The 27,292-nt window shown below is 41.9% G+C and overlaps 1 protein-coding gene across 1 annotated transcript; it reads right to left on the reverse strand.

The window, feature by feature from the left end:
- Positions 1-24,035: 24,035 nt before the first annotated feature.
- On the reverse strand, positions 24,036-25,163 carry LOC138403131 (mediator of DNA damage checkpoint protein 1-like). Its single transcript, XM_069502370.1, has one exon. The coding sequence runs from the start codon at positions 25,161-25,163 to the stop codon at positions 24,036-24,038; it is 1,128 nt and encodes a 375-aa protein (XP_069358471.1).
- Positions 25,164-27,292: the final 2,129 nt, after the last annotated feature.

Below are 27,292 nucleotides of genomic sequence, written 5' to 3' on the forward strand. Positions count from 1 at the left end.
ATAGGTACAGTAGCTACATAGGTACAGTAGCTACATAGGTACAGTAGCTACATAGGTACAGTAGCTACATAGGTACAGTAGCTACAGTACAGTAGCTACAGTACAGTAGCTACATAGGTACAGTAGCTACATAGGTACAGTAGCTACATAGGTACAGTAGCTACATAGGTACAGTAGCTACATAGGTACAGTAGCTACATAGGTACAGTAGCTACATAGGTACAGTAGCTACATAGGTACAGTAGCTACATAGGTACAGTAGCTACATAGGTACAGTAGCTACATAGGTACAGTAGCTACATAGGTACAGTAGCTACATAGGTACAGTAGCTACATAGGTACAGTAGCTACATAGGTACAGTAGCTACATAGGTACAGTAGCTACATAGGTACAGTAGCTACATAGGTACAGTAGCTACATAGGTACAGTAGCTACATAGGTACAGTAGCTACATAGGTACAGTAGCTACATAGGTACAGTACGCGGCCGAAAGTGAACTACATCGCCCTTTAGAATGATATTTCGGCTTTGTAGAGCATTGTCTCCGTCACTCATACCTATATGACGGTTTGTCGGTCTCGACGACAGAGACAGTGCTCTACAAATTTGCTATCTCCTTCTAAGGGAACATTACTTTCGGCCGCGTACTTGCAGGTAAATGTAAACAGCTCCCGAGAAGGTTAACATTTAGTGGTCTCACTCTCGGAAGCAACCGTCATTATAACATGTTCTTTAGATTCCAACATGTTTTACATTTCCTTACTAGTTACAAGCCTTGTCAAACGCTCCCTGTTTCATTTCCATCGCGCACCTTTATAACTTGTTGACCCATATTCCGCGCCTTCCTGAATGTTTATATAATAAACATCCTATTTACATTTTTTATCCTGATAGGTACATGCTAGCCCTTGACTGCGATCTCACCTGGTGGTAAGTGATAATTCAGTCTAACTTGGCAGGGTATGGTAGTGTAATAAGCCCATACCCCTGTTTAGTTTCTACGCGCCATCGTACTGGAATGCTAAATCGCTTGGCTGCACGGCTTTGTCGGTAGGACGGTAACTAGCTATGGCCGAAACCTACCCCAGACAACAAATACATAATAGCCTAAGTATTTTGTTATAGAAGCTCAGTGAAATATGACTGTCTGAAGATGTTGAGAACTATTAAGTAGGTACGGTACATTCATCATCGTTACGCGACAGATGTCCACTGCTGGACATAGATCTCGATGCGAAGATGAATTTTAGACATTCCCACGAGATAGAGAATCAAAATTATTTATATTTTCGTCAAGCGATGCCGCGAGCGGTTGCTAGTACAAAATAAAGTAAATCTCATTTTTTTATAGCTTTGAGGTTATGAAACAAGTTGCCTAGACTTTGTGTAAAGTTAAACTGTAGGAGCGTCTAAGGTCTGAGGGCCGCATCGTAAAGCAGTAAGCGCCAACGGCCGGCGCCGGCGATGTGCTCGTAACGTTGGAGGTGACCAATCGCACATTTGCCGCTCGTCACATTCATGTGCCGTAATGTTACAAGTATCCGCTATCCGTCGCCTCATTGCACTTGACGCGATTTAACTTGCGAGTTGCGAGTAATAACTTACTAGCTAAATTGACTAAACAGGTTGCGAAGCTGAAGTGCCAATGAGCGGGGCACATAGTTCGAAAACACGATAGACGTTGGTCCCAAGGTGCTAGAAGGGTAACCTCGCATCGAAAACCGAAGCGTTGGAATATCCCCCACTAGGTAAACAGACGACTTTAAACGAGTCACAAGGAGCCGCTGGTTCCAGGCGGCGCGGCGCCGTATATTCTTAACTTCTTCGTAACGAAGCAAGTTGCTTCGTTACGAAGCAGTGCTTCGGTGGCGAGTGGCGACCTTTGTCGCGGTCGCCACTCGTTATATTATGACGATATACATTATATATGTACTAAGTGTACACAGAATTTCTGAAAAAAAATGTCAAGACTACACATTGCCCCGGCATAATCGTATCCATAGCAGGTTTTGTAAGGAATATAGTCACGGTAAAATTACCTTCATTATCAAAGTCAGGCGATCAGTTTCATTGCAAAGTCAGGCGATCAGTTTCATTGCAAAGTCAGGCGATCAGTTTCATTGCAAAGTCAGGCGATCAGTTTCATTGCAAAATCAGGCGATCAGTTACATTGCAAAGTCAGGCGATCAGTTTCATTGCAAAGTCAGGCGATCAAATTCATTGCAAAGTCAGGCGATCAGTTTCATTGCAAATACGGTTCATGTATTTTATTATACCTAACCTTAGTTAGGTATAATAAAACACTACTTCCTACTTATAGAACTACTACTACTACTACTACTACTACTACTACTACTACTATTTTCTACTTATAGAATCATGGGATAAAAACAACTAACGGTTTTTGTGCTATTAATGTCATTCTTGGCACGAAAAATCAAGATCTGTGTCTGGTTTTTAATCAACGAACGTTTCGCTTACTGTGAGCAATATTATTTGCGAAGGACGAAACAATAAACATGAGGTATTTTAGCTGACGCCGGGGCCGGACCCGCGCGCCGCGGCCTGGGACACACTGGGGGACACACTGGGGGACACACTGGGGACACACTGGGGGGCGTTATTGAGAGCGTAATAGAATTTGATGTGTATCGGCGCTCGGGGCCCGCTCTAAACAACAGACAACAACATTTATCGGCGTTTTTATATCGTCCATATGTGAAGGGTCGCGATAAGCTGCTTCCTGGGATTTCATAAGGTTCTCTGAATATACTTACAGATTTTTTCAATGCATGTTCGATCGCAAAATTATTTTACGTAAGAAGCTACTTGTTAACCTAGTGGTGTTAGCCTGATGTTAAGATGCCCGCCTCCTATTCGAGGGGTCGGGGGTCGGGGACACAATCCCGGGCACGTGCCTCTAACTTTGCGGAGGTAATAATATGTGCGTTTTGGTTAAACAATTCAAATATATCCCTTGCTTTCACGGTGAAGGAAAACATCGTAAGGAAACCAGCATGCCTGAGAGTTCCCCATAATGTTATGCAATGAACCAAAAGCTTAATTTGCTGTAATCCGCTGAAACAGGTCGAATCTGTATGGTGCAACATGCAGCATGCGAAATGCACCGCCCGCCCTCCCACTGCTAAACATGCAGGAAGAAGCAGCCACCAGGCAAACAATACGCACCACCACCAATTTTGTAATTTTGCAATTGTACATTGTAAGGTCTACATCTCCTGAGGATGCTCTGGTGTCGCGGCGAAACGTGCGTCGAGTGTGTTTGGGATTTGTGTGGTGCTGCGTGGTGGTGGTGCGTATTGCTTGTGCGTAGCAGTGGGAGGGCGGGCGGTGCATTTCGCATACTGCATGTTGCACCATACAGATTCGACCTGTTTCAGCGGATTACAGTAAATTAAGCTTTTGGTTTATTGCATATCATGGACTAACGCAAAGTAACGCCTGCTCCTATACAATACTCCATAATGTTCTCAAAGGTGTGTGAAGTCTGCCAATCTGCACTTGGCCGGCGCGGCGTGGTGCACAGTCAAACATTTCTCATTCTGAGAGGAGACCCGTGCTCAGTAGTGAGCCAGTGATGGGTTGTTGATGATAATGTATAGGGCGCCAGTAGGTTGCCCTTACAATGTGCACTGTCGTCCGATACAGAAATCGCTAATATTTTAGTGATGTTATCAAGACACAAAAATATATCTGCGAAATCCTGGGTCGCAATTAAATACGGATTCAGCTTTTTGATATAAAGTAACAGCCTGAATAGCGACACCAAATAAAAAGTTAGTTCACGCGTTAATTAAAATATTGTTTAAACAAAACCACCAAACTCTACCGTCCGTTTCATTTAGATGTTTGTCATAATATTGCGAGTGGTGGCGAGTGTGCGGCAGATTTCCCGCGAGTGTTTCATACAATGTTAGCCAACATATTTTATTAACTACATTTAACAATATCGGAAAATACGTGATGTAATATAAAAAATATATAATCTATATTAATCATGACTAATATTCCCCTTTCCCCTCCGGATTCCCCTGCTTAGGCGGATTTTACATAATATACCTACCATGCTTCATGACTACGGGCTACGTTCCATATCCATGTAGGTGATGTAGCACGCGCTACGTCCGTAGCACGTGCTACATCCTACATCACCTACTTATCACATTTTACATGCCATTATTCATAGATGGAAGAATTTTTAAATTCTTAGTCATCTATATATATAAAATTCAAAGTCCTGACTGACTGACTGACATAGATATCAACGCACAGCCTAAACCGCTGGTCCTAAAGGCATAAAATTTGGAGGGTATATTCTTTGTTAAGAGTAAGTATCCACTAAGAAAGGAATTTTCGAAATTCCACCCCTAAGTGGGTTAAATGGGGGATGGAAGTTTGTATGAAAGTCGGTCATTTTTCAAGTTTTTTTGCATGAAAATTGGTATTTGGGTTTTCGATCACAAATAAAGAAATACGTGTTTCAGGATTTTTGGAAAATTTGCCCGTAAGGGTGGTAAAATAGGGGATGAAAGTTTGTATGTGAAATCAACGCACAGCCTAAACCGCTGGTCCTAAAAACATGAAATTTGGAGGGTCTATTCTTTGTAAAGAGTAAGTATCCACTAAGAAAGGATTTTTCGAAATTCCACCCCTAAGTGGGTTAAATGGGGGATGGAAGTTTGTATGAAAGTCCGTCATTTGTCAAGTTATTTGCATGAAAATTGGTATTTGGGTTTTCGGTCACAAATAAAGAAATACGTGTTTCAGGATTTTTGGAAAATTTGCCCATAAGGGTGGTAAAATAGGGGATGAAAGTTTGTATGTGAAATCAACGGTGACCGATCAATTGACAAAAAACAAATGACAAAGTTTCATTTCCCAAACAAATTTTGGCAAAATTATGAATCGTTTTATGATCGTTATAAAACTTATGTTTCTACAAATAATTCATTTGATAAAACAAATTACCAGACAAATTGTTATTTCATAAAATATCATTTGACAAACAATTGATTTCTTTAATCGTGTTAATTAGTAAAACAACATATCGCACTTTTTTTTTGATAAAATGAATTGTTTGATAAAATGAACTGTTTGATAAATACTTTAAGAATTCACCACATCTTTTATATGTCGACCGGGCCGACGGAAGAGACGGCTTACTATAATGGGGGGTCTCTTTCCACCCAGAAAAAAGGCTCCGTCGACAGGCCCCGGTCGACGAGAAGAGACCACCACTATGGTCTTATTAACGTCTATATAATAACGTGATATATAAACGTCTTATTTCCACTAAACAAAAACTGACAAAACTAAAAAGATACAATATTTCAGCGATTGAAATTTTTGTATTAACTAAACTTCAATGGAATGCTCCTGCATTCTATTAAAGTTAATATGAATAATTATTATTGTTCTATCAGGTAAGTTGCGAGCGGTGACACTACGAGTGATTATGATTTATGCCAATTTGCAAAGTTTGCCGGCGCTCCTCACTCGACTGCATCGTAGCTGGAGAGTGGAGAGTGGAGAGTGGAGAGTGGAGAGTGGAGAGTGGAGAGCGAGCGCGCAACACTGAGGAGGAACTTGAACGTCTGGAATAATTGTATGTGATGTGTAACATCGATCTATTCGGTCAAGCGATGGGATCACCTCAAGTCCCGAGTGGCCCGTAGTACTTCCAAAAAGGAGGTGGTTCTCAATTCGGCCCGTTTTTTAAACTTTACGTTAATCTTAAACATATCTTTTTTCATAACATGTTATCAAATGGATACCTTGAACTTTAACTTTTACAAAGTATGTGTTTAGCACGTACTTATTTGTGAATTTGCATCACCGCTTTTCACTTGTTCTGTCAGCTGGAAAGTGGAGTTGCAATACTCAGTGTGGCCCTCTGACCGCCAGCTCTGCGTCCACCGCGCTCGGCTGCGTACCGGAACGCCGGCCGCACCCGACACAAATTATCCGCCTCGCTGAACGGACTCAAGCTAATATTCGCGTCGTTCCCAACGAATTATTGCTCTTTTGAGTGATTTATGTTGAGGGGATTCGGTTGAAAACAACGTTCAAAAGGATTATTTGTTGAATGAACTTTAGCTGAAAATTCATTTTTGAGGCTTCCATATAATTTTTACTCACAAATAAAAAGCCTTTGATGTTTAAGATATTTAAGTTGACATTAATTCTCCAAGACCTTTTTCTATAAGACCTATCTACCTCCCAAATTTCAAGTCAGCGGGAAGTACCCATTAGGTTTTCTTGACAGACACGACAGACGGACAGACAGACAAACAGATAGACAACGAAGTGGTCATATGATAAGGGTTCCTTTTTCCTTACGTACGGAACGGACGGGTACGGAACCCTAAAAGTTGCAAGTTCCAATTTATATTACATTTTTATTTATTTTAACCAGCAAAAATGTTTGAAAAGCTCTTGATAGGTTTCTAAGTATAGAACATCTTATCTTGCAGGGTTGGGATAGCTGACGATGATATCCCTTGACAGGGATGAAACGAATACACAATACAATATTGGAGTGTGGGTACAATGGGATAGTGTTGAGAACTAGTGGGCCGTGTAAGGGAAGGGTCGGAGGCCGGAGCTGACGAGGGCGCCACGTGGGACAGAACAATTTAATCACATCCCTTACTGCCACCAGTATCTCTCTGCGATTATGCTCGGTTTACATTATTCTCCAGCAATTATTGGATCCAGCAAGTTTTGATACTCTATATTTATCTATACTTAGAAGAAAGATTTTTCGTTTTTCAATCCATAATCCTAATCCTAGTAAGTAAATAAAATGTGAAAGTGTGGATGTTGGGATATTTGTTACTCAATCACGCTTAAACTACTGAACGGATTTGGCTTAGGAATGGAGTTAGATTATTATTAACTGGATTAACACATAGGCTACTTTTTATCCCGGAAAATCAAAGAATTCCCGCGGGATGTTGAAAAACGTAAATCGACGCGGACGAAGTCGCGGGCATCAGCTAGTAATTTTAATAATTTAACTTTAGCTTATTTTTTGAAAAGAAATTGTACACGTATTTGACAAAACTAAATGATCTTGAATTCTTCATCTATTGCATGCAAAAACGAATTCGATGCGTTGCTCCGCTGCCGCGTGAGTCTAGTCCAGCACTGGGCTAGATCAGTGCTCTATCATGCTACTGGAGCGATGTGAACCGGCCCTTACATCGTATCGCACCATGTATAATAATTTGTAGTGTCTACTCATTCATATACGTCTAAGTAAAGGTATTGTTATATTGTTTCAATGACCGTAAGTGAATTCTGTTTTTTAACCGACTTTCAAAAAGGAGGTGGTTCTCGATTAAACCCGATTTTTACTTAGTGTACGAGTATGTACTTCGATTTTTCCGGGGTTTGTGGCCCGATTTGCAATTTTTTTTTTAATCATGATAATATATATCGTCTTGTATGTTTTCTGTAAGTGGTACCGCGGTAGACGCCAGCGCAGCCTGCGGTGGTCGAATGGCGCTACTTGGCCGCACACACCTGAGCATCGCATACATCCTCCCGACTCCGGCACCTCGTCGCGCGTGGCGCGTGGCGCGTGGCGCGTGGCGCGTGGCGCGTGGCGCGTGGCGCGTGGCGCGTGGCGCGTGGCGCGTGGCGCGTGGCGCGTGGCGCGTGGCGCGTGGCGCGTGGCGCGTGGCGCGTGGCGCGTGGCGCGTGGCGCGTGGCGCGTGGCGCGTGGCGCGTGGCGCGTGGCGCGTGGCGCCACACAACATGTGAATATGGCCGCGAGTAGGAAGTTCACGAATAAGTTCCAACGGTGGTTTTAAGAGACAAAACGTTTCATCGTAAAGAGCTTCTATATAAATTGTTGTGATTCATCATTTTGAGAGCTTATAATAATACTCATTATATTTTATAATTTTTATAGTGTTTCACCTACACTTGAAGGAAATTTCTAAATAATTTTAAATACTGTGTGTGATGTGTATTTAAAATTATTTAGAAATTTCCTTCAAGTGTAGGTGAAACACTATAAAAATTATAAAATATAGTAAAAAGCAAGTATGTCATTTCTCGTTCAAAGAGCTGCATTGTAATATGGGCCTTTGAAAGTAGTTTCGATAACTGCAAAAAGATGTCGCTACTAGATGGCAGAAACAGTCGCTTCAGTACTGAGTGAGCATACACATTACAAATTTCGTCACTAGCATTAAGCGGGCTTTAGCTTAGTGGTTAGAGCGTCGGGCGCGATCCCAGGAGACGCGGGTTCGATTCCTGCCGGTTCGCAATTTTTGATGTGTATTTAAAATTATTTAGAAATACTCATTATTATTTTTCTAAAAGACATCTGCATTTTTCTCAGTTTGTAACCTTTTCAAGGCCAATCCAATGAATTCAACTTCGTGATAGATGATGAGTAAGACAGAATATGCAAAACGCACGAGAGTTTTTTACTTATTGGTTTGCCAACAGTATGTCCTAATTAGCCCAAGGAGTATGGCGATTCACTGAATAAATGCTTATGACATCAGTAGATCAGCACTGACGTGATACTGAACAGCAGTTGTGCGTAATAAATAGGTACCTACTCGAGTCTATCGAGTAGGAATCGATTATGTTGGGTGTCGTATACGGTGTGTCAGTGTCTAGCAGTGTCTCAACAGTGTCGCAACTCGCAGTGTATCAGGCGGCGCCGATCCCGCAGGCGATATGTCACGCCGATCCCGCAGGCGATACGTCACGCCGATCCCGCAGGCGATATGTCACGCCGCACGCGTGCAGATGCTGCTCGCTTGAGATAAACTTCTTACCAAACTACACTTTTAACAGACACTGCACGTCCTTTGTGCGAGATACGGTTAGCTGTATTGATTGTGTCGCGGGAAATTGCCTCTACTTGAACTAAGCACGTACATATTTCTTGTATTCAAATTCTTTCTATGAATGTGTAACTGCTTCTAGCCTTGCAATTCGCTTTGTTCGAAGAAAAAGGTGAAGTGAGTCACTTTTAAATACAGAACCCTCAAAAATCGTAAATCTATCTACTTAAATATATAAAAGGATTAACTGACTGACTACGCAATGCACAGCTCAAACTAATGGGCGAATCAGGCTGGACATGCAGATAGCTATTATGACGTAGCCATCCGCTATAAAAGGATTTTTGAAAATTCAATCCCTAAGGGGTGAAATAGGGGTTTAAAGTTTGTGTAGTCCAGGCGGACGAAGCCGTGAGCATAAGCTAGTTAATAACAAAAGTTAAAGTAATAAATTGTTTATTGTATTAGTGTAACTTTACTTATGAACGGAATTGAGATATTGGTGATAAATTAATAAAAATGTCTTAAAAACTAAAGGTACCAGAAATGTGGTCTGGGTCCACAAACCAAAGACATAGGATTTTCTAGTGCAAAAGCTAGAAAAAGTCTGTCTTCTATTCTTTCCGAGTAGAGATAACATCATCATTTCATTAAACAATACATTAAACAAAGGACAGAGCTTGTACCGGTTTCTAACAGAATATTAGCGAGACTTTTTGTCTTTTTTCTAATAGCAGCTAAAATGACGTTGCGCCTACTCGTCAGCCCGGGGGAAGTTACCGTAGCAGTGAGATGTAGGCCGAGTGGAGCAGCTCGGGCTGAGAGCTGCTGTAAGCCGCTTACAGGATTCCCTCCGCCGCCGCCGCCGCCGCCGCGTGACATTATCATAATTGTCGGGAATTAAGGAGGCTCGGGAAAATGTTTCATTCAACAGAGGTCGCGGATCTCCAAATAAGTTTCATTATTAACTTTTAAGTGTCCAAAGTGCTTGTTACGACGAGCGTCTAACCTAACACTCGTATTTAGATTTTTTTAAATAACAATAGCGAGAAACTGAACAGGCTGGTCACCTGATGTTAAGTGATTACGACCGCTTATGTATATTTGCATGAGCAGAGGAACCGCCAATGCATTGCCAGCCTTTCAGGAATTATTTGATTCGCCCCATGTTGAACTCTAGTGGGAACTCCTTCGAAGGGAGTTGGTTCCACAGTTTTTAAATACAATATATCAAACATTGCTAAAGCGTTGGGATTTGGCCTATAGTCTCTGTGGGTAACGCTCTAAATGTCTTGGCTTTCATCTAAAGCGTTGAGATTTGGCCTATAGTCTCTGTGGGTAACGCTCTAAATGTCTTGGCTTTCATCTAAAGCGTTGAGATTTGGCCTATAGTCTCTGTGGGTAACGCTCTAAATGTCTTGGCTTTCAAATGTAAGTTAACAATTATAGAATACTATTAAATAAACGAAAGTGTCTGAACTACGAGTAGTCGTTAGTAGAGTAGTCGTTAGTAGAGTAGTCGTTAGTAAAGTAGTCGTTAGTAGAGTCAAATTATGAAACATCTTACTTGAATTTGGGCCTTCAAACTCAAATCATTTACTCAAATTGGGTACCATTGTACACTTTTTAGGGTTCCGTACTTCAAAAGGAAAAACGGAACCCTTATAGGATCACTTTGTCGTCTGTCTGTCTGTCCGTCTGTCTGTCAAGAACATGGTACTTCCCGTTGACCTAGAATCATGAAATTTGGCGGCAAGGTAGATCTTATAGCTGACATTTGGCGAAAAATCTGAAAACCGTGAACTTAGAGTTCGATCACACAAAAAAAAAATTGTGGTCATGAACTAATAATTAGTATTTTCAATTTTCGAAGTAAAATAACTATATCAAGTGGGGTATCATATGAAAGGTCTTCACCTGTGCATTCTAAAACAGATTTTTATTTATTTTTATGCATCATAGTTTTTGAATTACCGTGCAACCCTTAGTGCCCGAGTCTGACTCGCACTTGGCCGGTTTTTTTGTAAGATAATGATGCAATGGTGATAATTACTTACGTAAACCGAATACTAAACCTACAGTAATATGATTATAACAAGTCTATGTAAACCTACGAAGATTCTACAGCAGTAGTGTATATGGTTCATCTTGTCTAAAATATACACACATACTCGCCTGAACTTAAAATACTTAGTTTAAAAATCGACTGAGTTGATCTATTTATGTGCAACTTGACTTCATTAAAGATTTATTACAAAGTCAACAGCCAGTATATCCCTCGATACTTTTCGTGAAAAATAAGAAAGCCGGGACAGAAACCTGTCACTCGTGAGGCGCAGTGTAGTCAATTAAGTGCGGGATCAAAGGCTCCTCGCGAAGTCGACGCGTCACGGCGTCAGGCGAGAGGGATGGCCCTCTTGACGGGACTCTTAACTTTTTGCATTAAATAGAACCTTCTATAGAACTTAAGCTTTATGTTAATCCCTATACCCACATTATAAATGCGAAAGTGTGTTTGTTTGTTGGTTTGTTGGGTTATTGGGTTGATGATGATAATGCTTCTTCCCCCGGAAGCGTAGCAGGAGCTACGCGCGGCACGTAGTAGGAGCTACGCACGGCACGTAGCGGTCGCTACGGCGTAGGAGTAGTATCCGACGAGCGCGATAAATATACGACGTAATAACATAAATCCCGCCGACGCACGACGCGCGCTTTGAATATGTAACGCGGATCGCTCACGGTGTACCGACTGCTTCCGGCGCCATTGTTACAGTAATTAATAGCTAGGTACAGCGATGTGCGTACCAAATCCTACTTACGACAAATCAGTGTCATCGCGAGCCCATTACTGAGCGCTCATTCTCTCAGAATGAGAATGGTTGAGGTCATAGTCATCTAAAGCTGATAAGCAGTAAGCAAGTTTTTATATGAGTAAACAGACTAAAGTTTTCCAACTTTCGTCATTTAAATTAAGAAAATCGCGCGGTGTTACAGCGTGTCCTTGGTGCCAGTAACAGCTCGCACATTTACATTGTGTTGTGGTGCAATTTTGACGAAGTTTAATTACAAGTTGTGGCCGCAAGAGCATTTACCGCGTGGCGTGTACCTATAGTCCGCGACAGGTTGAGATGGCAAGCGGGGTAATAGGTGGGGGGACGCTCTGCACACTGGGTTCCCTCCCCGATTGGCATCTCGGCCTGTTGCGTACAATAATACCTAGTGGCAGGAGTGCAGTGCGGAATGTAATCTGTGTTTAAGTGTAGTCATACGTTAATACACAGAGACCCTCATGTTACTTCTGCGGAAAATGAATTTGATATGTGTCTTAGCATAATGACCTGCAGCTTCGCTCATCAACTCCTCTATCATCTGTTTCTAGAGTCGCGATAGCCTCGTGGCTGAAACGTCTAGGGGATAATGTCTTGTTCAATAACACTTTATTTCACTTACATCTAACGTGAATGAAACAAATATTATTAAATAAGCGTAATATTTGTATGCGCATTGGAATATATTTCAAGAGGTACGCGCTGGAAGGCGTGCGTGAAGCTGCCTACTCGGATACGAGTATCGGGATTGTGCCTCGCATCTATCCTACTTTGGAAGATATTCCTCGAATGTCGAGCATTTTCAATGCTTTTCTCTCTACTATGTCGCTTATGGAGAGTACTCGTATATAAAAATTCCGCCCGAATGAATTTAGGCAAAACCGTGCAGTCTTGTCATATTTACCAAGTCGTATAACCTTTCAACTCGTTAGTACGAGTGGTGACGTGATGAAAACACATACAAGAGGGTCACGGAGGGTCGCCTCACTGGCCGCTGCGTAGCTCACAGCTCTGCAGAGAGACTATGCTTTGTATATCAGACTCAACTGCTGTAGCAGCATGTTACAGATTTGTTTTATAAAGCTACTAGATAATGCGTGACTTCATACACGTGGACGCAGGTTTTTAAAAATCCCGTCGGAATTTTTTATTTTTCCGGGATAAAAGTGGCTTATGTCTATCCCCGGAATGCAAGCTACCTATCGGTACCAAAACCATAAAATTCCTCCACGGGCCGCGCGCTGCACACATTCTGTGTTCTGATCAGCACGTTTTTATTTTCGACGACTAAAAAAATTCAATGCAAGAAGATCTGTTCAGTTGAATCTAAATTTTATTTGAAAAAGATGAATCTTTTTATTAGATTTTTAGATTATAAACCCTAAACCGATTTTCGAATAGTGTGTGGAACAGCTTTGCAGTTTGCAGCGATATAACAATAGAAATTATATGTGAATTCTCATAGTTTTCATCGGCAAGTTTAACGGGCGTTATTCTCAGTAATATATTTTTCTGTAAAAAAAATTAAAGCAGCGAAAACATTCTGAATTCCAACAGTTGCGGTATGTCGCTTGAATATGAATAAAAGAGCAGCTGTGGAGATGTGCAACGATGTCGCGGTTTCCGCGAGGTTCGCGGTTCGCGGTTCGCGGTTCGCGGTTCGCGGTTCGCGGTTCGCGGTTCGCGCGCGGCGCCGACTGCTGCCTTCAGCGTTATTGTATAAACGGAATCCTTTGTGAATGTACAAACTAACGTTTTTATACCCACTTAAATATTTTTAGTGACTTTTATACAATATCGCTGTAGGTAGGTAACAGCTACAATTTTTGTCAAAACTATTTGTTTCGCCACAAATTTTCTAAGTCAATTAACGTTTAAATTTAAATATAAGTACATAGGTATAAGTTGTGCATATAGTTACTCGCGACATCATCAACGATTTCATTGAAATTACACAAAATCTTTTCTTCGTGAGAATCTAGGTATGTCGGACAAAAACTCTACATGCCTTATTCTAGTTGATTTTCTGTTCTATATATTATATTCTCCGTTCGAAGTAGTCACAGCTCGCTTTGGTCTAGTGTTAGGCTTAGTAAATTAAAACTTAGGCACCTCTGAGAGCGTTGTTTGCAAAATGCATTATCTATAGGTATGTGTATAAGCACAAAAGCAGACAGATTGACTGACGTAACTTGACGTAATTTTTCATGTAGGCTTTCTTTATCTTAACTGTTCATTAGGAAAGGATGTTCAGAAATCCCGTTCAAACGAAATCAGCCGGGTCACCTAGTTATACATAGTTATACATAGTTGGCATACCAATTATATCTCTAACTCGTCATTTATTTATTTCAATTTAAATGTTTATTTCAGTAACAAGTTCCCAACTCTATCTAATCACAATTTTAATGGCCATCCAGGTAGTTGAGCTAAACAACCCTCCACAGTTCCGCAGGTCGAGGGGGGGGGGGGGTTGCAGATATCACAAGTCTAGTATTAAAAGTTCCAACGTTGGTTCAAAAGTTAGCGAAGCCAGTAACTGAGTGCGCGGAGCTGACGCCGGCTCACAGTGGGGGGGGGGGGGGGAACACTTGAAAGTTAAATACAGCCACGAAATATTATAATTTTAATATTTAAAAGTTGTCGTCGTCAAACGTCGAAATGGAGAAATGGATGAACGTGGTTTTTTGCATGGGTATAGTCAAAGACATGGAGAGTGACAATATACTTTTGCCCAGAAAATCAACGAGTTCCCACAGGATTTAAAAAATCTAAATCCACGCAAACGAAGTCGTGGGCATCAGCTAGTTCGAAATAAACAAGATCAAACCTGGAGTCTAACAGAGCGAACACAGTAGGCACTTAGTTTCCGAAATGCGAAAAAGCTTTGCAGTACGGGTTTTATCGCAGCACGGTCGGATGCGTTCACACAGATCCGGCCGGATCATACACACAACACACAACACACAACACACAACACACAACACACAACACACAACACACAACAACATTCATGTTAAGCTTTAATATTAAAGACGTTAACGCCGTCTTTGGGCCGGTTGCACGTCATGGGTTAACATAAAGTTACCGGTAAACTTGCCCAGCAAAATACAAGCAAAGTTGCACAAGTCGGTCGGTATTCCTACTTCCACGGTTAACGTTACAGGTCAAATGGAAAACCAATTTATAATATTTAATTGCTTATAACACACATAACCTCAAAAAGTTAGAGATCAGAATTGAAGCCCTAAGCTTCGCAATAGAAGGCCGACGTCCTAACCACGAGCCTGTCACATTGTAGATGACAATTGTACTGTATCGCAGCTAGTCGTTATAATTGACACCAAAAGCTCAGTCGAACGTCACGTGGGCACAGAGTACAGACAGACAGCAGACGTTCGTTAGCAGTGAACGTCGCCTCGCTAGAGAGGTGGGACCGTGGGTGGTGGCCTCGCCGTCAAGGACAAGGTCGCGCCACGCGCCGGGACAACGACATCATCGATTTTACAAACTTTTGTATTGAATGGACATTTTGTTTTGTGGGTGTAGGGCTTTTCTGGGAAATCTATTATTCCATAAAGTCTTCACATTTTAAGGTTTTCTTTACAAACTTTGAATATAGAGAAAATTATTTATAATAATTTTTGGGACATTATTCGTTAAAATTTATTTTCAATGTATTTCTTTTAAGCTAAGAGATGCTTGCGATTGGTTCAGAGATTCTGCTACGACATGAGCTCTGGACGATCTCTAAAGTATGTAACTTTATAGTATATGATAGAGTAAGTGATATAATCCACACTTTGGCTTTAAGAATATTACTAAACTAGCTTATGCTCGCGACTTCGTCCGCGTGGACTACACAAACTTCAGACCACTATTTCATCTCCTTACGGGTTGAATTTTCAAAAAAAAATTCTTAGCGGATGCCTACGTCATAATAGCTATCTGCAATCCTTTTATATATTTAGATATAGATTATGTAGTCTTAACTATTAATCGCATCTACTTCGTCTGCGTTTTTATTGTTTCTTTTGAGACGCTTATATGTTATTCCGACAAGTCGGTGGGAACGCTTGCAGGTGTCTGATTTACGCTGACTCAACGCATCCTGTCGGATTTTCGGCTTATATTTGTTTTCACAAGAGAATCTATGTTTGTACCATATTTCATAGTGTACTACATTGCTACGAAAAGATAATAACACAGTACAGTTTAACATACATAGAGTTTTCCTTACAATTGTATTGAGGAATGAATGCAGGTGTCTTAGTTGACTAGGAGAGAGACAATTGAGGAGGTATGTGATTATTTTGATACCATATTTGCGAAGACTTTAAGACGAGACGAATTTTAAATCAAGACGAATCGTAGGTATCTTGTATAATATATAGCTTCTCTCTTTCTTCAATTTAATATTTATAGAAGATGAAATCCCAAGTGTCACTTACATTTTCATGATGTCATGAGGATATCAATCTCGTTGGTACGCGAGATGATTGGCGCTCGCTAGAGTCGGAGTGCGAACTGCGAACAAGTGCTCAGTACGCTTACTACGAGACTTTATGTCTCACCGACGTTGATAATATTCGAGTGTCGAAACACTTCCGCGTTGTAGTAAACTGGATCTTAACTGCCTTGTTTTAAAGCTCTAGTTTGTCTGCACAACGCTTCAAGCGGAAACGTTTTTTATTACGATAACGAAACTTAAAATCAATGGCATTGAATTTTTGACTTCAATTCAAGGCTCTTTAGGTCCATTTTACTTTTTTATTATTGTGTTTCGAGCTTTCGACTCTCGAATGCTAGCAACGTTGGTGAGACGTGCGTACAGAGAGGTCGGTCTCCGGAGGCTGCGAGCAATAAAACACAACGTGCGGTGACCGCGCCATTTTATCCCAAAAAATCACAGAGTTCCCACAGGATTTTTCAAACTTTAGATTGAAAAATCCACGCGGACGAAGTCACAGGCATCAGCTAATATCGTAGGACTTATTTGAATTTAAAAGAAAACTAATCTGTTCTCTTAAAAATCTGGCCGATAGAGCAGATTTTAAATGTGTTTTTTTAAATATCTTTTTTTAGGAAAGCAGTCGTATTTTTTTAGATACGAGTTGTATTGTTAGTGTTTTTTGTAACCATGTACAGTGCGATTGGTCGCTCGCTAGTCGCTAGGTACTGGTGGAGCCGATTGCAGTTGGATAAGTTTTCCATGAACTAGCGAGCTATTGCACGAGGTTTAATCAGCAGAAATATCCCCGCGATGCATCGTCAATACAATATCACTAGTATTGAGGAAAATGACGTGCTTTTATAGCAGAATATCTTCTGATTGAAAAATGGAAGATTCTGCTCTGTCGCATACAATATCTCATCTTAACCAGGATTCTTTTTTGCTGATTTGAAGCAGACGACGTGAACCTTCAAATTGATTAAGTTTATAAGTCGAGTACTTAAGTGAAAACAATAACTGCTTAGTTTTTTGGCGTTTTTTCTCAATCTGGTTTCCGAATCGGTAGTAGAGTCTTAATTAATTGCAAAATAATGTACCTAGTTTGATACAAAACATTTGAATTTTGAAATGTCCAAACCAGAGTGTTCCGGAAACGTTCACTTTACTTTGTAACACTATAATATTATTATAGCAAAGTTCACTTTACTTTGTAACACTATAATATTATTATAGCAAAGTTCACTTTACTTTGTAACACTATAATATTATTATAGCAAAGTTCACTTTACATTATAATTTTATTATAGAAAAGACGCGTCTTCGTGTTGACATACCAACGTACTTTGATTAGTATTCAATTGAGACCCACACTAAAGTCATATTGTCTGGAGCGCACTATCAATACCCCTCGTAAAAAGAGAAATAAATTAAACAAATAGGAATGAACAAAAGAAAATAGGAATGCAATTTCCCGTCAGTTGAAATGTTCAACGGAGCGGACGCAATAAATGCCAGAACGGAGAAACTCTACTTACTACTACTACTACTACGGGTAGCTTCTCGACAAACAATACTAGCTAGTTAGAATGAGATTGATTCCTGGCTGGATCTGAAGAGTTGAAGAGCGGCAAGTAACGGTGCTAGACCCTCCACTCGGCGGACAGGAGCCGTTGCACTCAAGTGCCGTTGAAGTCCCTGCAAGAGATCTATGTCCAGCTGTGGACGTCTATCGGTTGGTAATATTAATTTAATTGAACTTGTACGAAAAACATTTACAATAAAGAGAAAAAGAGAGTAAAATTGGACAGGGAAGCACTTGTCTCTATGAGAGATCTCTAACAGTAACCCTTGGCAGTGCGACAGGTGATGATGATGATGCTACGACGCATCGTTGATACCAAGTTTTTTAACTCGAGTAAGTTTGATTCTGTTTCATCTTAGACAGACTTTTCCGAGAGCGCACCACCACCCATTTCCCACGACGTTCTTAAAAAGTCGTCAACGTCGTCAACCCAGCAGCTGGAATTGTCCCAAACTGTGGTTGCAAGAACGCGGTCTCCACTCTAGAACACGTCTGGCCGTAGAACGAATCCCCGGAACGCACGATGCCACATAGAAACCGCTTAGATACATCTCTTAAGTTAAGCTTTAATTAAAGTGTCATACTTCTTCTAAGTTAGCCCGTTTCTGAGATTGTATTGTCACTTACAACCAGATGAGGTCGCAGTCGCAGGCGTTTGTCTCGTGTTCACGAACGGCCGACCCCGGGCTCGCGATAACATCTGCCAGCTGTTGTCTTCGCCTGCGGAGTTACTGCTAATAGGCCTGTGATTACATCGCCTCGGTGGGAAACAAATATTGAGGGTTCAGTACAACTGCTGTTATTTCACCTGCTCTGTAATGGTAAAATTAAACAAAATAAAACTTTTCAAATGAAACAATAGAGTTTTTTAAGAGAAGAGATAACTTTTAAGATTAATGAATTTAAGTTTTTTAAAGTTTCCGTTTGAATTTCCCAAAATCTCGTTCGTTTGATGTCGTCTGTCTACCTACCTGTCGGGAGTCTTTCAACGTTGCGTTTTTCGGTGCGAGGTCTAGCACATTGGGACCCCAACGTCTATCGATTTTTGAACTATGTGTCCTGCCTATTGCCAGTTCAACTTTCCAACCCGCTGAGCAATATTAGTTCAGGAGAGTTCGATTCTGCTACGGATAAATTTCTGATTTGACTATGTAGAGAAACACCAAACATAGTTCTCTCCATGGCTCGGTGAGTGACTCTGAGCTTTCTTAAGAGGCTATCATTGTTAAAGATACCCAACTTAACATATAATGTTCAAGCAGGTGTGTATTGTAATGGTGGTCACGACAAGACATATCGCCGGCACGCTGCGCTCGCCGCCGTCGCACAGCGGGCAGACTAAAGTCAGTCCCACATAAAAAAAAATTACAATCAGTTGTAGTGTATTTTTATTTTTAAAATCTGTGAAGATAGGCCAAAACATAGCAATACAGGCGTAAATCTGTCATTGTTAAATGTTTGTACATTTTAAGCATACTATTTTTCTATAGTAAAAGCTAAATATGCATAATATATTTACTGTTTTATCAGTTCAGATTATCAATTACCAGCCTTTGTTATTTTACTAAACTAACTCAAAGTTAACTGTGTTAATATTTTCGTAAAATTGCAAACCGAAAATATTATTACATCGTTTAAATGGTGGAGCGCAGAGAATGATGGATAATTATAATTACAATTATATAAAATGATGGAAATATTCATTCCAACAGTTTAATTGATCCAATTAGTAACATTGATGCATACGAAGATAATGTGAAATAGTAATTTATGCATTTGTAATACTGACTGATTTAATTTCAATTTAAATGAACGCTGAAGATAAATTCAATTATCTTCTCACCGGCTCTTTGGTAGTAGTCGTCTTTGTCAGGATAGTATGAACCTCCCTGGCGCAGTGGTAAGCGCTGTGGTCTTATTAGTGGGAGGTCCCGGGTTTGATTCCTGGCAGGGGTTTGGAATTTTATCATTTCTAAATTTCTGGTCTGGTCTGATGGGAAGCTTTGGCTGTGGAGGGAACAAATCCTATGTAAACAGGCTTGAAGCTCTACAAACAACATTTTGTCATCTACCTGACATCTAATCCGTGGTGGATTTAGAACATACACACTTTTGCCGGCGACGCATTGGCGGTTCCTCTAGTGCTGCGAATGTGCGGGCGGGCTACATGGGCGGCGGTTATCACTTAACATCACGCGACCCAACTGCTCGTTTGCTCGTTATTTTCATTAAAAAAAGTTACTCGGTGCGAAATTAATTATAATACGTAATCTGACGATAAATTTTTATTTTCCAAAAAATACTTCTTCTTCCTTACCTTACCCCACGCTACGTGGGGTTGTGCCGACCCCACGCTACGTGGGGTCGGCACAACATGTCTTTTTGTTCCACTCACTTCTGTCATTCGTCAACGTATTATCCACCCGCTTCACACGCATATCCTCTTACTGTAGAAATACTGACATTATTAATTTATCGATTATGATTTATATAGTAATTAGATAAGGCTAGCTTTAAGTTTTATTGTATTAAAAAAAAAAAAAAAAAAAAAAAATTTATCGATATACGTACTTGTTCTGTATTTATATACAGGCTATATAATTTAGCTATCAGTTCAGCAACACTAGTACAACAGTTGTGTTTATATTGTAAGTACTGTCAAGGTAGTGGAAGTTGGCGCCCCAGCGGACCAAACTTGGAACTCAATATTATTTACATAAACCGTAGCGACCTCCCGGCGCGGCGGACCTGTGGCCTTAGTATGGGATTTGCCATCTTCTCCAACGTTGATAGAATTCGAGCGTCGAAACACTTCTGCATAAAAGTGAAATAGACTTTAAATATCTTGTTTCAATGCTCAAGTTCGTCTAAACATTTAGAGCTAGCGCACCAAGCGGATATCGTGTGAAATTTAAATAGTGGTACCTACACAGTTTTTGACTTTGACTCAAAGAATTTTAGGACCGTTTTACTCAAACGTTGTTATGTTCAGATCTCGAATTCCAAGATGATCAATTAATATCGATAGATCGAATTCTAAATCAATCGATATTCGATCATCTTGGTGAGTAGGCTTAGCATAAGATTTTCCATCCTACCAACGTTGATAGGATTCGAGCGTTGGAATATTTTAGCGTTTTAATTGCCTTGTTTCAAAGACTTTTAGGGTCTGAAGTCTGACATTATAGTGTTTTAGGTTTAAAGACTTTATTTTCTCAAAAAAGAACAAAAGTTCACTTAAAATAAAATAAATAAAAAATCTCCTCTCAGAATGAGAAGAGGCCCTCGCTTAAATCATCATTTTACTGACGTGTTGAGTGTGTTCTGAAAAATTCGCGCGGTGTTGTGTGTTGGTGATGTGTATTGCTTGATTTTCCTGCGTATTTAGTGGTGGGAGGGCGGGCGGAGCAAATTGTACCTCACAGATTCGTTTTTTAGCACATTACAATAAAGTAGCTTAATTTTAAACCCCTATTTTACCACCTCAGGGTTGAATTTTCAAAAATCCTTAGCGGATATCTACCTCATAATAACTATAGCATGCCAAATTTCCTGCCTGCCTGATCCGTCAAGTAGTATGAGCTGTGCGTTTATAAATCAGTCAGTCAGTCAGCTTTTCCTAGATTAGGCTTGTAGTTCTTCGTATATCATGGAATTGGGAAAAGTAATGCCTGCTTTTATCCAAAATTTTGCGTTTCTTTAAAGGTTTTAATATCACTCAAATATGCTTCTGTTTATTTCGGCGTTACAACTTAATTAACCTAATTATATAGCGCAAAGAATGGCGCCCTCTCCCGAGATTAGCGCTTCCACTGCGCTATTTATTATTTAAGTAGATGGTAGAGCATTGAGGCCACGATATAAAAGAAGGCGAAACCCTTTCTAATTGCCATTAATAACATTAGAGTCCTGCCTGGAGTATACGTTAGATACACGTTAGGTAAACAAACGCGAAATGGCGTTGGCGCAACACTGTTACTTTGTATGAAGACCAAAGGCCGTGATTTTCAGTTCCATTTAATTTGACTAAGTAATTAACACTACTCCGGTGTCATATCGCATTCCCAGATCAAAACTATTTCAACAAAAAAACATTACCTTTTGATATAACTTTATTTGGTTAGTTTTTGTTAATCATTTTAGTCAAAAGATTAAAATGTTGATGTTAATTTGTTATGGTATTAGTCTTGGATAGATTTCAGAGTAATGGGGGAAAGCATAGAGGAGAAGAACTTGAGGTACAGGTCACGATCCACGACCCTCAGTGATCGCGATGCCGATGGCTACAGATTGTTACGGTAGGTATTAGCTCAAAATATAACTGCAGTGCAATGTAGCGCTTTGCCACTACTGGCGCGGGTGTTATCAAAGTGAACATAGCGCTTTGCCACTACTGGCGCGGGTGTTATCAAAGTGAACACAGCACTTTGCCACTACTGGCGCGGGTGTTATCAAAGTGAACATAGCGCTTTGCCACTACTGGCGCGGGTGTTATCAAAGTGAACACAGCACTTTGCCACTACTGGCGCGGGTGTTATCAAAGTGAACATAGCGCTTTGCCACTACTGGCGCGGGTGTTATCAAAGTGAACACAGCACTTTGCCACTACTGGCGCGGGTGTTATCAAAGTGAACATAGCGCTTTGCCACTACTGGCGCGGGTGTTATCAAAGTGAACACAGCACTTTGCCACTACTGGCGCGGGTGTTATCAAAGTGAACATAGCGCTTTGCCACTACTGGCGCGGGTGTTATCAAAGTGAACACAGCACTTTGCCACTACTGGCGCGGGTGTTATCAAAGTGAACATAGCGCTTTGCCACTACTGGCGCGGGTGTTATCAAAGTGAACATAGCGCTTTGCCACTACTGGCGCGGGTGTTATCAAAGTGAACATAAATCACTCAAAATACTCTTTGAAAACGCACTACAGATGCATCTTTAACTTTTTTCAAAGTTTAGTTTGAAGCCCTTTTTTAGCGATGATAGCCTAGTGGTTAAGACGTTCGCCTTCTATTCGCGAGGTCGGAAGTTTGATCCCAGGCAGTAGGCACTCCTCACGCACCTCTCACTTTACGGAGCTATGTGCGTTTTAAGTAATTAAATATCACTTGCTCGGTGAAGGAAAACGTCGTCAGGAAACCTGCATGCCTGAGAGTTCTCCATAATGTTCTCAAAGGTGTATGAAGTCTGCCAATCCGCACTTGTCGAGCTTAGTAGACTATGGTCAAACCCTTCTCATTCTGAGAGGAGCCCCGTGGTCAGTAGTGAGCCGGCGATGAGATGACTCTTGTGTACATGGTGTACCTACAGTTAATTAAATAAAGTACTCCCCATGAAATATAATGTAGATGTGTTTGTCTGTGGCACCTACCTGTGGCACCGCTCCTAATTTCCAAGTGGTTTCAATGCGGGTTTACCTTCATTTAGAACATTTTCACGAGGCAGATTCATACGTATAAGTAACACATTCACATTAAATTCAACAAGGTGAAGTTGTGGGCCACCTCGGGAAACTGACAGAAGTTACAAAAATTAAATAATTTCTTAAGTAGACTTAGGGCCGGGTCACCAACGTAAAATAAGTCTTATCCGAGGAAATATTGCCAGGTTTTCGATACAAAAACTCTCATTACGCCCAATTTATTCCTTGGTTACGTTTCTCGACGTCGCGTTGGTGAAATCAGCACTAAGTATTTCAAATAACAATGCGTGTATGTAACAGTTTAACCAACATCAAAGTTTATGACACGAGTAGGTATCGATGAGGGCTCGGCCAATATCAAGAATAACGCTTTTGTGCAATCTCCGGCCAATTCAATTTGTCTGCTGTTGTGTTGTGTTGTGTTGTGTTGTGTTGTGTTGTATTGTGTTGTGTTGTGTTGCGCCGTATCTTTGTTCCGGGAATCCAAAAATGTTTGTGTTCTGAAGTGACATGTTCCAATTTATTTCCAAATTCGATACCAGAATCCGTGATACAATGTATTGCTTTATACTGTCGAAGAGAATCGGCTTTCCACGTAAAGGATGCCCTCCAATCCATAGTTTCGTCGAAATAAAATCGGTCAAGTGGCAGCCGGACTCCCACATGAAGGGTTCCGTACTATCAAACAAGAAGATGTGTGTACTTTTTATTTTATTTTAATTTGCATGGCGGCAACTAAACCCATGCAAAAATCACGTCGATTAGTTGCTCCGTTGCGACATGATTGAAGGCCAAACCATCAAACCGACAAACAGACACACTTTCTGGGTAATGAAATATGGGCACTTGATGGGTAGTGATAGACCTTGGATTGATCACAAACAGAACAAAACAAAGGAGAAAGTAAAGAGTAATAATTTAGAACAATATAAGATGGAAAGCGATGTCGGGCCTCTCTGTGGATGTAGGAGACGGATGCGGAGGGCATTCCGCACGTTGGCGTGCGGATGGAGCGACGACGCGGAGGGCATTCCGCACGTTGGCGTGCGGATGGAGCGAGGACGCGGAGGGCATTTCGCACGTTGGCGTGCGGATGGAGCGAGGACGCGGAGGGCATTTCGCACGTTGGCGTGCGGATGGAGTGAGGACGCGGAGGGCATTCCGCACGTTGGCGTGCGGATGGAGCGAGGACGCGGAGGGCATTCCGCACGTTGGCGTGCGGATGGAGCGAGGACGCGGAGGGCATTCCGCACGTTGGCGTGCGGATGGAGCGAGGACGCGGAGGGCATTTCGCACGTTGGCGTGCGGATGGAGCGAGGACGCGGAGGGCATTTCGCACGTTGGCGTGCGGATGGAGTGAGGACGCGGAGGGCATTCCGCACGTTGGCGTGCGGATGGAGCGAGGACGCGGAGGGCATTCCGCACGTTGGCGTGCGGATGGAGCGAGGACGCGGAGGGCATTCCGCACGTTGGCGTGCGGATGGAGCGACGATGCGGAGGGCATTCCGCACGTTGGCGTGCGGATGGAGCGACGATGCGGAGGGCATTCCGCACGTTGGTGTGCGGATGGAGCGACGATGCGGAGGGCATTCCGCACGTTGGCGTGCGGATGGAGCGACGATGCGGAGGGCATTCCGCACGTTGGCGTGCGGATGGAGCGACGATGCGGAGGGCATTCCGCACGTTGGCGTGCGGATGGAGCGACGATGCGGAGGGCATTCCGCACGTTGGTGTGCGGATGGAGCGACGATGCGGAGGGCATTCCGCACGTTGGCGTGCGGATGGAGCGACGATGCGGAGGGCATTCCGCACGTTGGCGTGCGGATGGAGCGACGATGCGGAGGGCATTCCGCACGTTGGCGTGCGGATGGAGCGACGATGCGGAGGGCATTCCGCACGTTGGCGTGCGGATGGAGCGGACGACGCGGAGGGCTTGTCGCTGCCGTGGAATGTCATTATGTGAGGGCGTACATAAGGGCTGGGACACATGCCGCGCGACAGCAGCGACGCGGTCGAACGTCTCTCTGACGCGTGTACATGCGGCATTATCATCATCAAAATCATTGATGTAGGAGGAAGCTAGTGACTCAACCCTTCGCTGGCCAACTACTGAACACGGGCTATCCTCTCAGAGTGAGAGGGGTTTAGGCCAAAATCTACCACGCTCGCTAAGTGTGGATTGACAGACTTCACACACCTTTGAGAACAGGCATGCAGGTTTCCTTGCGATGTTATCCTTTGGCGTTAAATTAAGTGATATTTATTTAATTGCGTAGAGAGAACATAGCCCCAAAAAGTTTAGACATGTGGGCCCGGGACACACGAGTATATCTACTCAAGTGCTCAGAATCGAACCCCCGACCTTCCGAATATATGGCATCGTATCGAAAACGGGACATTTGTGCTGAAGCTTGAAGCATAAATAACTGTGGTGTTAGCAGCTCAGTGAAAGGTACTCGTTTACAGTGCGACGTGGCTGCAAGTATAAGCCGCCGAGCGCTGCTGTCAGCGGCACGGCGTCTGCCTGTCGCCGCGTCGCCGCGTCGCCGCGTCATGTCGCGGGCAGCTGGTGCCGTATAATTGCTTCATTACTTACAACACTTTAAATACCTACTTGTTGTTTACTTTTACAAGTTTTACAATACTAAGTTGCAAAACATTATCATCTTCATCTAAATATATAAAAGGATTGACTGACTGACTGGTCTATCTACGTACAGCTCAAACTACTGGACGGATCGGGCTAAGAAAGGATTTTTGAAAATTCAACCTCTAAAGGGGTGAAATAGGCGTTTAAAATTTGTGTAGTCGCGAGCATAAGTTAGTCATCAATATGGAGTAGAGATGTTTCAACATTCTGAGAGGAGACCCGTGTTGATAGCGAGCCGGTGATGGCTATGATGGGAATGACCGATTTACAAAAACTTCCACTCGAGGGAATCCGAGGCGGATCAGCTAGTATCTGAGTTTTGTCGAACTGCCATTACACAATAGCACGGAGAGGGTAACAGAATCTGTTGAGCTCACACAGATTGGCTCGGACGGACGGAACGACAACGACCTGCGCCGAATTGCTCCCACGTTGCGAATTATCGAAATCGAAGCGCGTTTTGTATTTCATGAAAGCCGTTTCCCGTGGGCAGAGAAACTCTATCAAAGTTTTGAAGAATACTATAATATAAATGTTGAATGAATATTAATTTGCCATCTGCTTGGTTGTAGACTACACTTGTTACTAACCTGATGTTCAAAGCATCGATTTAATCGATGGTCGAAAGCAAATACAAGCAGTTTAGGCTATAATGCATCAAAAGTGTCGAGCTCGACATCAAAAACAGTTTCCATCTCAATAGTACGCGACAGGTCGAGATGGCAATCGACGTATGAGGTGGGGGTTTTGCGGGTATGCGGGGCGTCTCCAGTCCGATTGCCATCTCGACCTGTCACGTACCTACTATTTTTTTTAAACACAACATACGCGACTCATTTAATAGTTATTTCATCAAATAAAATTGTCGTGAAACTAACAAAAACCCATATAACAGTAGATGTAGTACAAGAAAAAGTTTTCACGTAGAGAGGTGTTCATACCATGTGACATCTCCCAGCGATTCGTATCTCAGCCATCTGCAGCATCCGTCGCTTTGGGAATTTGCAAAAACTCGCACAAGCTCGTTTGAGCTGCGCTTTGATGTTGCCGCTAAAATTCTACATTGAATTTTTTATGTGTGACGTGATCTCGAATGAAATTTGCACAATTTTTGGTGTTTCTCTCTGAGTGAGATCACTGAAATCTCTACAATCTTTTGATAGAATACCGCAGTAAAAACGGTTAGCAAAACTACAGTCGTAGTGAGTATATAAACATCGTAATGAGTATATAAACATCGTAGTGAGTATATAAATAGTCAGTGGTCGTAGTATTCATTCTTACAAAAATTATAAACTTTTCAAATTCCACAGTTCCCAACATTCAGTTACTGATTCCTAGCAGTTTGGATTGCTGTACCTTGCAGCATCAGGATTTAGGAGTTGGGACTTGGAGTTCAATAACAGAACTGGTACTTGGTGGCTTCAGTATTCATCATCATAAATTCCTGAATCCCTATGCATTAGGGATGTAGGACCCCTGCAGTGCAGTAGAGGAGTTGGAGTCAGAATTCTTTATGGGACCA

The sequence above is a fragment of the Maniola hyperantus genome, chromosome 12, assembly GCF_902806685.2.
Source record: "Maniola hyperantus chromosome 12, iAphHyp1.2, whole genome shotgun sequence".
Taxonomy (NCBI): Eukaryota; Metazoa; Arthropoda; class Insecta; order Lepidoptera; family Nymphalidae; genus Maniola; species Maniola hyperantus.

Excerpts from the sequence above, each read along its gene's own strand:
- LOC138403131 (XM_069502370.1), bottom strand. The coding sequence starts at position 25,163 with ATGCCGCATGTACACGCGTCAGAGAGACGTTCGACCGCGTCGCTGCTG.